Source organism: Nicotiana attenuata, chromosome 6 (assembly GCF_001879085.1).
Source record: "Nicotiana attenuata strain UT chromosome 6, NIATTr2, whole genome shotgun sequence".
Taxonomy (NCBI): Eukaryota; Viridiplantae; Streptophyta; class Magnoliopsida; order Solanales; family Solanaceae; genus Nicotiana; species Nicotiana attenuata.
The window spans coordinates 47,768,532-47,781,335 of NC_031994.1; the positions used below are offsets into that span (position 1 = coordinate 47,768,532).

Here is a 12,804-nt window from a genome sequence, read left to right on the forward strand (position 1 = left end):
TGTCTATTTTCTGAACAGTGATGTTTATGACCTAATTAAATCTGGCCCTTAATGATAAGTAAGTGATGATATTTTAGCTGAGTTCCACAGGTTCTATAATCAGTAAAAGCACAGAGTTTGTCATCATCAAAAAGGGGGAATTTGTTGGCCCAAGATCAGTTGAAGTTTTGAAGAATGACAAACGAACTCAGTGAAGGACCAGGTTCATCTAAGAAGACACAGTTGTTATGGCCCATACACATGAGATGCACGTGAAGAAGATAAGTCCTTGAGATCAAGCAGCAATATCTTGATGAATATCTTCTGAACTGATCGAAAAGATTGCATATAGGATAAGGAGTTGAAGTCTCCTTATGAAAAGAGAATTACATCCGGATCAAGAATATGGATTAGGAGTTAGAGTTGTTCTTGGACTCGAATTGTCAAAGGATCCACAATTCGAGTTCTTATCAAACTCTGATTACTAACTCTATAAATATAACGATTGTTCTCTTTTACAGGTGATTGCACATAAGCTGAAGTTAAACCAAATTGAGAGCAAAAGAGCTAGGCGATTGTTGCAAGCAATTTGTGTGTGATACAAGTGTGCAAATCTGAAGCTACAAGAACTAAGTGTGAAGAACCAATTCCATTGTGTCTTTCTTTATTTCTAGTTCAATTGTAGTAGGTGTTTTAACATTGTACCTTTCCAGCTTTCTTAGAAGCAATTGTATTAGGTGCATTGAGTATTCAAGTTAGAGTTAACTTGAAAGTGTCGCAACAGTTGAGGCTGTGTGCTACACTGGGATTAGAGTTAATCCTTAGGTTTACAAAGAGTTTTGTAAATGCTGTTTTGACTCATTGAAGTTTAATGGAAGTTTGGGAAAATCCTACTGAGTAGTAGGTCGTGGTTTTTTCACCTTTTGAGCCAGGTGTTTTCCACGTAAAAATCTCTGTGTTCTTTATTTCTGTATTTTAATTTCGCAAACAGTAGAAGTTAGAACACCTAGAAGAACCAGGTTCTTCTAGTGCGAAAATTAGGTACCACACAAATCACCCCCCTCTTGTGTGGTATTGATGTCTAAAACATCAAGTATGCTTACAAGCATGCAGTGGAATATAAACTCCTCACTAAAAAGGAAACTATGCCACAACAAAAAATTCTCATCTCAGTAAAATGGCTTCAACCTACTTGTAACCATTTGAAGCTTAACACCAATGGGTCATTTAAAGAAGAAACATCTAGCTGTGGCTTTGGTGGCTTATTCAGAGATAATAATAGAAAATAGGTGTTTAGGTTCCAAGGGTCTCTACCTGGCCTATGACCCTTGCATGCTGAGTTGCTGGCACTAAAGACGGGCCTACATCTTGCAATGTAACAAGGTTTCACTAATTTAGAAGTGGAATCAGACTCTACGGATGTCAATAACTGCTTAGAGAATGGTAATACATCCCTTAACAACATTATTCATGAATGCAGGTTATTGATGAACCAGGTGAGAGTTCAAACAATCGAGCACAACTTCAGAGAGGCCAACAAACCAGCACACAAGCTAGCTAAGCATGCTCTCTGTGTAAACAGTGGCAGGGATCTCGAAATTATGCACTACCCGCCATCTTTTGTAACCGCTGTCATATTCTCCGACTATGAAGGTTCTATCTACCTAGTTAAAAACATTAGCAAGGATGCATGCACTAAGTTTGCATCTCTTAGAAATAAAAATGTCCTGCGTGACATTAGTATGTTATGTAATAGCCAGTAGGTAATATCCCTTTGAGCAATGCTAACTATGTAAACTCTATTTTATGATTTTTATATAATAGATCCCTGCTTATAGAAAAAAAAATGGGGCACAATAATAAAATGTGTAGAATTAAATGAAGGACTTCAAGCAATAAATGGTGTATCACTAGTGCACTGAAGTTGGGTAGTCGAGTACCAAGTGCCCCATATCCAGGATTAGATGGAAGAAAAAATCAAAGGGTTGTCTAGTTTTCCATTCCATCAATTGATAGAGAGAGAATTTTTTTGGACGTGTTCAAATATGGTGGCAAATGGTGCATGCATCCCTATCCCTTTTATTAATTACTAGATTAGAGAAAGCAATATAATGGGAATACGAGACGTTGCATCAAAAATATCAACCAAAGAACATCAAGAACTACATAAACATTCCATATTGCAAATCTAGTCTCCTCTCTACTATCTTATATTGGAATGGCCCTTTGATGTTCTAGTCAGACCTGACTGATGGTAAAAACTATTCACCAAGACCCCCCAAAAATAAAATGTAAGGCCAAAGATAATTATCTGGTACATAAACTAAATTAATAAGTGTCATCGTTTACCCTAAAATCGGATAACAATTGAATTTATACGTGATTTTAAGGACACGTGATATAATATTGGTACAAATTGAGAAGAATAAAATAGTATTGAAATAGACAATTAAAGAATAATAAAGGGAAAATCTCACTTTATACCCATTAAATTCAAACTATTTACCCTTAAATACCCATACCTAAACTATTTACTTTTCCTACCTATGCAATCAATACTTTTTACTCGCCCACATTAGATTCTTTGGAGTTGTTAGCTATTCGTTTTTTTCTTCCTTTTTAATACAGATTTTTAGTGTCGTCTTTACCTTTTAATATAGAGTGGTGGACATGGGATATTCTTTTGTAATAAGTGCAGTTTTTCTATACTTGCCTGGTGCTTATATTTTGTACTCGTTGAAGGACAAATTAGCGAAATTGCAGTTTCATTAGGAGATAATTCCATCTTGTATTACTTTTGCGTGTTAGCATACAGGGAAAAAAAATAGTAAGCAGGTGTGTTATTATAAGCAGGTGTGCTGAATCAAATCGATCCAGCACTGCAAGAATCAAACTGATCCAGCACTACTCCATTGGTCTCCAATTAAATGTAGCTAATATTGTTCTTTGATGTGTAAATTTTACCTTTGATGCTGGTTTTTGGAGATTTATTGTACAAAAATTTAAATCCACCATTGACGGACCTTGAAGCTTGAAACTCATAACTTGGTTTGTTTGAGTTTTTAATTGTTTTGATCCGATCCTGTATGGGTTAGTTTGGAAAGTTGATTGGAGGTTGTAGCTAAAGTTTTAGTCAATTTGGTGGAGATTTTGTAGTAAATTTTAGAAATTTGGGTTGAAATATAGTTTAACCAGAGAAGAAGACGAATTTGTATTGTACCCAAATAGTATACAAATATACCATTTTAGTATACAATACATTCCAAATATATACCCTATTAGTATAGCTATATACTATATTGATATCATATGCTAGTTGAATTATTTTTTGGTTGTATTAGTTAATTGGTACAATATTTGATTTTCTTTTAATAATAGTAATATAGTACAATATCTTGAAATACCTTATTATATTAATATGTGGTACACTATTTTTTTATTTTTCTCTTTATGCATGTGTGTTATGTAATAGTAGTATAGTCATATAGTTGCCGGAAATTAACTAGTAAAACTGTATACCATGTTGGTATAGTTATATGCCATATTGGTATCATATGGTAGTTTGAACATTATTTTGGTTGTTTTAGCTGCATTTTAAGTGAATTCTATTATGAAATTATTTATATCAACATGAGTTGCAATAATGCTGGAATTTTGTGTGCCGATGGACATAAATTATGTGTATTAATAGTTTTTATAGTTATAGGCAATTGTTGGAACGACCTCATACAACTATATACCCTCTTAGTATACGAAATGAGAAAGTTGTTTTGCGAATATTTAGCTTGCAATACGAGCATGTAATTTTCTCATACTTTTATTGCGTCCTTTAATATTTTGGTAGAGTAGTATAGTCGCAGATAGTTTTGCAATATTCTAGAGAAATCATATGCTCTGTTGGTATACATATATACCATATTGGTATCACATGGTACTAGAAGTCTTTTTCGCTACTTATACTTTTGTTCTATTTTTTAATATTTTATTATCATTTTTATTCTAACTAGTATATATGGAAATTTGGTTGTCGTAGATTATGTTTTCTTGCTCTATAACTGGTTGTATTACTGCTAATGGTAGAGTGTGTATTGATATTTATAGGGAAGGAGATCAAGATTTGCATGACAATCATGTGTTGATTCTTAGAATCTGATTATGTAATTTATGGTGCTCAACAGTAGTCAATGTGATATTCAGTGTATTAGATCAAGTGACAACTGATATTATTTCAGTTTAATAATTGAATTTAAAAAATGAGAAAGAAAAATAAAATAAAAGGTGTATTGTACTAGTTATATCAAAAAAAGGTGAACAAATATTTACTATATCAATTATTTTTCTTATTGTATAAAAAAAGAATAATAAAAAATAGTGAAAACGGTAAATGAAATTAGATTATGAAGAGAAAAAGAATATACAAAAAAAAAGTTAAATGAAATTAGAAAAGGAAAAAAGAAAAAAATAAGAAGAAAACGAGAAAAAAGAAAAGCAGAAAAGAAAAAAAAGAAAAAAAAGAAGAAAAGAAGCATAGAAATAAAAAAGAATTGGAGAATAAAGAAAAAATCCCCTACAAAAACTACTATGGGTAGGAAATGTAATTAGTTTATGGGTAGAAAAACAAATGGGTAGACAAGGGTAAATAGTTTTGTTTTTGTGGGTAACTGTGTCAAAACCCCAAGAATAAATGCAAACCACACAAACTGTACAGCCTTGGCCCTCGAGTTCGGTCACCCTTGAACCAAATATGTATCAAATGACTTAAGAACAGAAAATCAAGACAAAGATAACTAGAGAACGACGGTATATTGCTTTGTATTGCGTGAATATGATGCATTTACAAATGATCAGACTCCCCTTTGTATAGTAGGGGAGTCCTACTCTAAGTACAATTCTATACGAAGTAAGCAATCCCATGATTGGCTAATTAATCGGCCTCTTCCTGACACGTGTCGGGATTCACGCCGTGACCCTCGTCCGATTGGGGATATTTCGTCTTTCCGTTATTCGACTCGGTAAGCTTCCCTTGATCTCCATCTTATTCGGTTTCAATCTTGGTCATTGGTCTTAGGGCCTCGAGCTCGGCAACCTAACTTTGCACCATAGTTCAATATAACACAAGGTTGATCCTTGGCTTATCGCGCTCCAGTCTCGATCAGTCACACGGAAAGGGCAAGCCCGAATTTGACCGTATACGGTCATGACATGTGCCTTTTATGTAAGGTTTTATCACTTGACCATAGTTATTGATTTGTGTTCTTATTTCAGTTTATTATTTAACCATAGTAAAGTAATATGATTTGGTGCATGCACCATGTCCGAGTATGATTTTGTCCTCATGTACCAGGCAAAACATGCAAATGGACATAAATTGTATACCCCACGGAATCTCAACACAATAATGCTGTTGAAACCCTTTTAGTTTTCCATAAATTTCAGGGTTTTAAGTTACTTTGTGAGCATTTAACGGGCACTTGGACAAATCTCCACTTCTATTTCGAAAGTTTCTCTTCCCAATTGGAATGAGGTCTCTGAGGTATCAAATATCTCCCGACCCTATCATGCTCCAATTTTTTTTCCACTAATCAGTGCGGATGATATGTACAATACTTGCACAGAATTGACTAGTGTAAATTGACACCCTCTAACTTTTACTAGATATTGCATAAAGCTTCGCGTTTCAACAGCAAAGATGAGGCATTTACATATTTAACTACTATTTGGATAAATCAAATACCCCTAACAAAGCGAACTTGCAAATTTAGCCGACCACATTTTGTTGCCCTTTTCATTTATGGTTATCCGATTTTAAGTGCAACACAATGCCAATCAACGGCATGTGGTTGCCAGAATTCCTCCAGAGTAATGCAACGTGCAGAAAATGGCAACAGTGTCTTCTTCCTTCTGGATTTTGTCCTTGGGGCAGGATGAAATGTTAGACAACAATATAAACACAAAATTGAAACGTATGACTAAAAGCTAACTCATTAAACAAAATGAAGATGCATTCCCATTATTCTTTTTGTATACAAATCTTCTGTTGACCCCCTCATATACTAAGAATTCGTCTAGCTAAGAGTGACTCTCCAAAAAAGGGCCTCTACAGAAGGACATTTGAAATGGTAAAAACTGCCATTCTATTGATTGTCCATTTACAGAGATTGGTTTTAGCTAAAGGTAACTTCTCTGTTCTGAGAAGTAATTAAAGAACTTTCTACCTAATGACGCTAAGCTGCCAAGCTAAAGTTTATCACTTGATGATGGCTTAAGTACATTCTTGGTTCTTCTTCTCTCTTTCTTTTAGGCAGAGATAACGAAGACATAGCTCTGGCTGACACCACCTTTCTAACAAGTGATTTCCACAACTCATCATCTCCCCTTTGTTGCACCTTCACTTTGAATTGCCTGAATGTATATAATAGAGCTGTTAAGATACTCAACACTTACCAACTACATAAACACAAAAAAATGAATGATCGCTGTATCAGTTCAAGAAATTCATCTTACTAATAAAGCAGGCAAACAAAGTTATCTAAAGCTGATACTTATGTTATCTGGTCCTATTAACCTTATTCAATCCAACATGTTAAAATATTTGGAACTCATTCAAGATATTTTGTTGAGGAACAGGACAAATGGACACGTAACAATTAGTAAATAGGATCCAAACTAACATGTTACGAAAGGTCAGGGGTCCGACTGCTCTCTTAAGTTTTGCTTCCTTCTAGGATAGGTGCACCATGGCCGTTATAGTTGAAATGGGACCGTGAATCATTACCACTACTTGGATAGGTCGCATTCACATCAAGAACAACCCACTTGGCACTTAGAATCACAGTAGACGTTGGGGAAAAAATCTTCATAAGTAGACTCATCTTCGCAATAAAGTAAGCAAAATCACATGCCAGCTCATGAGAATTTTAATGACTTTCTACTTCAAAACTAAAAGACCCATAGAAACTGAAAATATCAAACAAACTGATGTTAACTTGACTCATGAATTAGAGAAGAAATGGACAAATTAGTGACAGCTGATTCGTTGCGTTTTTCTATAGAGACAAATCAACTAATAACATCAAGCTCTGACATGTCACCTAAAAAATTTTCAAGGTTGAACATAACAGACCATATGGTATATGGATCGGGATCCATCAAACCAGCAAGGCAGCTACCTGCTTCGATCAGTGATACTTCTAAAATGATTTATATATTTTAGTTACTACTATGATTAATGAGATTCACCTTAAGTGATCAGTACAACAATAGATTAATAAACAACTAGTTACTCAGTAGTCAGTTACCAGTGGTGTAGCTAAGAATTTCTCCGAGATATAAAAGTAAACATACGAAGAAAGCAAGGGAATTTAACACACACACACACACACACACACACACACACACACATATATATATATATATATATATATATATTTTTGACCTTGCTAAACAGTATAATTTTCGGGCGACCTTGACATAAGGTGTCTGCCACTGGTGGTTACCTGCAAAGGGGAACTCGGCAATCTTCTGGATGGTCACAAATGGACGCATGTAATCTTAGGAGCTGCCACATGCGCTTGCATCGCAAACAACTTCCATTGGCCCTTTTCTTACAAGTAGCGAAATGACGGATCAGAAGCTGGAGCCCTTGACAGGTCTCAAACTTGCTACATGGCTGCCTTTTGTGGAAAGATTCCTTATTATGTGGCCCAACGCTAGTACATCCTTCTGTACAAATATGCTCCAAACAATCCATGGCTTCGCTGAGCTGTAAATACAAATTCAGCTCCTTCCGGTGTCTTCTCGTCCTTTTCTTCCGCTATAATGACAAATTTACAATGAAAAATCACTAAACTAAGCCACTTGACTGATAAAAAAGATGCAAACAGATGCCATGTAATGATTTCATGACAAACCTTTCATGTTTCATGATTAATTGAAAAACTTCAACATTGTTATGAATTCCATGCAAGATTATATTTTGGATTGTATTTGAAATTACATGCAATTCTCAATGAGCTACATAAAGGGATATATATTAATTATATCAGGTTATAATTACATACCAACTCAGCCTCATCCATGAACTGTAAAATTTCAAGTTCAAGAAAGGGGTCATGATCTTGAAGGAACTTCCAGCCCTCAGTCTCCTCAACTTTCTTGAAATTGCTTGACAAAAATTTCATGGACTTGAGGTAGAGATCTGGTGCATCACATAGCCTTGCAAGTTGAAGCACATCTACTGCATTTTCAATCGTCAATCTCTCAGCCAACCCTTTTGTGCATCTCTGCTTTAGCTGTGGCACCAAGTACACATGAGAAAGTGCTAGCAGATGAATCTCGTGTCTCTCCATCTGCTCTTCAGTGCACCTAAATACAAGGACAACTTGGTCATATTAGACTCTGACCCTTTCGATCGGTAATACTCGGCACAGAGTTTAAGAAAAAAAAAACTTTTGAAACTTGTGGTCTTAAAAGCTTAAGGGGTAAAAGCTTTGTGGGGCCATGACATTTGTGTGGTTATAAAAACTTCTTATTGAGGGTAAAATGGGTAAAATGAAAAGTTTAAAATTGAATTATTTCCAATTGTAAAAATATGTCATTCTTTTTGGAACGAACTAATAAGGAAAGTGTGTCATTTAAATTGAAACAGAGGGAGTAACGCTTAAACCACTTTACACCATTCAGTAAGAAACATGAAACGATAATTTGGAAAATAAGGTAAAAGAAACTAATTATAATTGGTCAAACGAAATTGATGGTACAAAAATTATTTACATTATCAGTTTATACAGCTTAAAACATTGTAGTTTTTATTCGTAAAATTAATTTCTTTTTACATAATTAAGTTGGCCTAGGCATCTACCCGACGCCGACTAGAGTTTGAAGGAAAACAAAAGATATGCGATTAGAGAATCTAAGAGTCAATGATTGAGCCTCGCAAGGCATTTAACAAATGGCAGCCAGATTAGCATTGAATACCAATCACCCATTTTCTAATCAATGAAGGAACTAATACTTAAGCATAAAACAATCTACTCTCATTGTCAAAAGTCAGTATATTTAACTCCAACTTGGACGGAGTCAATCAGATTTGAAGTATGTACGAGATTAACTATACCAGAATATATAAATAAAGAAAACAAACCGATTTGCGTGTTTTTTTTTTATTTGTGTGTATTTTGAGAACTTACGTGAAGGAATGTAGAAACCGGATGAACACGGAAACGGCATCGCACGGAACGCCCAGAATCCGAATGGTTTTGTCAGAGCTCCGCCGCTTTTGCGGCCGAAGTAGTATGCTCTCCAGAACCGTCGACGCAGCAGCCTACCATCATGTTTCGAAGATATATCAGTACTTTTCAAACTGAAAAAGAAGAAGCTTATAAAACATAAAATGGAAATTCATTTGATTCACGTTTTAAGAATCGGATCTTTGTTTCAGGAATTCAATTCCCAGCAATTCAAAACAGTTACTAGTAGTGACAAGTTTATATATATGTGCGTACCAGAAGGGTGGAATGCGCCGGAATGCGGAGGCCGCTGGAGGTGATGATGTGGACATCGGCTTGAGATATTTCGCCGTAAAATCCATCGGCATCGCTACCAAAGTTTTCTCGTGACATGATAACTAATTGTTTGGAGTTTATGAATGATGATATCTTTCAGTTCAATTTCCGCCTGAAACAGAGTGTATCGGAGAGAGAGTGTTAATTCTTTTTTTTAAGTAATTGGTGAGAGCATTATGGGCTTGTGTCCTGTATATATAAGCACAGGGGAAGGCTGCCAACTACAAAAGTTGCGCTAACCGAGACAACTTGCATTGTTATCTGGGGCAGTTGATATTTAGTGCTACTGTTGCAGATATTTATGCTTTTATAAGTGTAACTGTTTTACGGACTGTTCCAAAAGGGCATCACCTCTTACGGGTTAGTGGGGAGTTATTTTATTTTGTGTCTCACACTTACACTAGTTGTAGTTGTGTGAGACCTCTTTTTATCTCACATATTTGTGTACTCATATCTTACATATTTGGGGTCCATAAAATTCTGGGACCCACACAGTTGTGAGACAAAAAAGAAGCCTCACACAACTAGTGTCAGTTGTGTGAAGCACAAAATAAAATTTTTCGTTAGTGGACGTTTGGACATATGAGTTGTACCAAAATAGGGGGAAAAATTGAAATGAAAATGGTATATGAAATTTATAGTAGTGCTTGAATATGAATATAATTTTGGGTTGTTTTTGAATTTTTGTGAATGATTTGAATGAAAATTTTGAAAAATAGCTTTTGGAGTTTTTCAAATTTTCGAAAATTTCCAGAATTCATCTTCAAGTGATAATAAGAAATTTTATGAACAAATATTGATTTCGAAAAAATAAAATTTTTTGAAAAAAAGAAAAAATTTCTTATGTCCAAACGCGCTCTTAGTATGATTTTTCAATTCGCCAGCATGTAATACTATTACCCGTTACGACGAAACCACCGCCTGACGTAATGGCCCACGCTACCAAGCCATGAGTATTAATCAATCAGCCACCAATACCCGAAAAAAAAAACAAAAAAAGAAAGGAAGAGAAACAAATGTTCGGGCAAAATAATTTCAATGTTTAATTAGTACAAGATGTGGTTGGTACCTAATTACCTATGTCTTTCACGACTGATAATTACTCCAGGTAAAGAAGATAGTGTAATTTTGTCCACTCTTGTAGAGAAGCAAATATAACAGCTGATATTTTTGGCAAGTAATGGAGCAAGTGGAATTAAAAGATTATGTGGAAGCATGAATATTGCTTCTCGCGCAGCAACAATCAACCGTCAATTTTATCGTAAGACATGGCCTAAATTTGTCCATGGTTAATTTTGGAGCAAAGCAAACTTGGAGACAAAATATTTTATCTTGGAGCCAAAACATAAAAGTATTTTCTTTTATTCTTTTATTCTTTTTTCTTTACTTGGGACCAAGAACTTTGCCCTATAAATATTGTTAGGTTTTAGTTTTAATGATGAAAAATAATATAATTGCTTTTGGTGTAGGGACTCAAAAGATCGAAGTGCATAACGAGAAATATCGAAGCTGAAGGGAGAAATCAATCAAAGATTGATTGAAGCATCTTAAAGGAAAAGAAGCACTAAGAATCCGACAAGAAAATCAATCAGAGATTGCCTGAAGAGTTAAAAAGGAAACGAAGCATTGAAGATGGAAGGATCCAATCCGGCGCTATTAATGCCTGAAGATGGAAAGCTATCAAAGTCCACCACATCAAGGAAGAGTAACGGGAATTAACCTTATTCTTGGAAAGAAATTGATTCTTTCCAAGGATCAAATCTCTTGGGTTGGCATATCTCTTCAGTAACGGTCTCCTACAAAGTATTTATACGCAACCTTGGGACTTAGAGATATATACTTTGATCAAACCAATTACACTCTTGTTGTTCTACTGCAAACAACATTGTAACTCTACTAGATTTGCTGTGTAACAAGTTAGAAAAGAAAGATAGAAAAATATTGGTGAGGCGTTGTATCAAGAAAAGACGAGTGACATAGAAACTGAGCTGTTGGGTTAAGCTACACCATTCACTTTGTATTCAAGAAACTCAATCACTGAAAGAGAAATCCCTTGCAACCCAAGGGGATTGGACTAGGATTCATATTGAATCTGAACCAGTATAAAAACTCTGGTGTCTTTAATTCCTGCACTTTACTTTTGCATTTTAGTTCTGCACCTTTTGATATCTCGCTATTACATCTAGTCGACTGATTGAAAAACTAGTCAACTTATAACGATTAATTTTAAAAATAAAGCAATTCACCCATTCCCCCCTTTGTACTTTCAATTGGTATCAGAGCAAGGCTCACATTTTTCTTTTGCTTAACAGCTTGTAAGAAAAGATCTTGGTGAATTAAGTTATTATCGGAGTACTCTTCCAAGAAGGAACATCGTAAGTGAGGCCACCGTATTTCAATGGACAACATTTCTCTCACTGGAAAGTACGTATAGAAATATGCGCAAAGGCTTATGATGTCAAAGTCTGGAGAGTTATCAAAAAAGGGAACTACCCTCTGTCGGCTGCTGCTCAACCACCTGTTGATCCTGAAGATATAGATGAATATACAGATGAGCAAATGGCAGTTGTGCAAGTTAATAATAAGGCAAGGAATTCGCTTTATAATGCTATAAGTGGTGGGAAATATGAGAAAATCTCCAATTGCGATACAACCAAAGAGATGTGGGATAAACTTAAAGTTGAAAGTACAAGAGGGGGTGAATTGTATATTTTTAATCTTAATCTCTATTAGTTGACTGGTTTTTCAATTAGCCGACTAGATGCAATAACCTAACAGTTATAATAGCAGAATATAAAACACAGAAAGTAAGTGCAGGAATTAAAGACACCGGAATTTTATACAGGTTCGGATTCAATGTGAATCCTAGTCCAGTCCCCTAGGATTGCAAGGGAGTTCTCTTTAGTAAATGCGTTTCTTCGAGTACAATGGAGATGACGTGATAGCTCAATTCCTATACCACTCGTCTCTTTTGATACAATGCCTCACCAGTGTTGTTCTCTTTTTTTTTCTCTGACTTGTTACACAACATGTCTTAGAGAACTACAATGTTTGTTTGCTGTAGAACAAAGAGAGTATTTTTGGTTCGATCAAAGTATATTTTGTCTAAGGCTTGATGCTGAGTATAAATACTTTGGTGAAGGTCGTTTGCTGATGAGACTTGACAACCCAAGAGATTTGATCCTTGGAAAGAGATTGATTCTTTCCACGAATAAGATTGCTTGGCGTTGCTCTTCCTTGATGAGAGGAAATTGACAGCTTT

At 35.2% G+C, this 12,804-nt stretch overlaps 1 protein-coding gene across 1 annotated transcript; it reads right to left on the reverse strand.

Annotated features, from left to right (window-relative positions):
* On the reverse strand, positions 5,942-9,791 carry LOC109226951 (BTB/POZ and TAZ domain-containing protein 1-like). Its single transcript, XM_019391898.1, has 5 exons — positions 9,483-9,791; positions 9,168-9,301; positions 8,040-8,343; positions 7,476-7,792; positions 5,942-6,381 (listed from the first exon to the last, which is right to left on the reverse strand). The coding sequence occupies exons 1-5, from the start codon at positions 9,597-9,599 to the stop codon at positions 6,204-6,206; spliced, it is 1,050 nt and encodes a 349-aa protein (XP_019247443.1). The 5' UTR covers positions 9,600-9,791; the 3' UTR covers positions 5,942-6,203.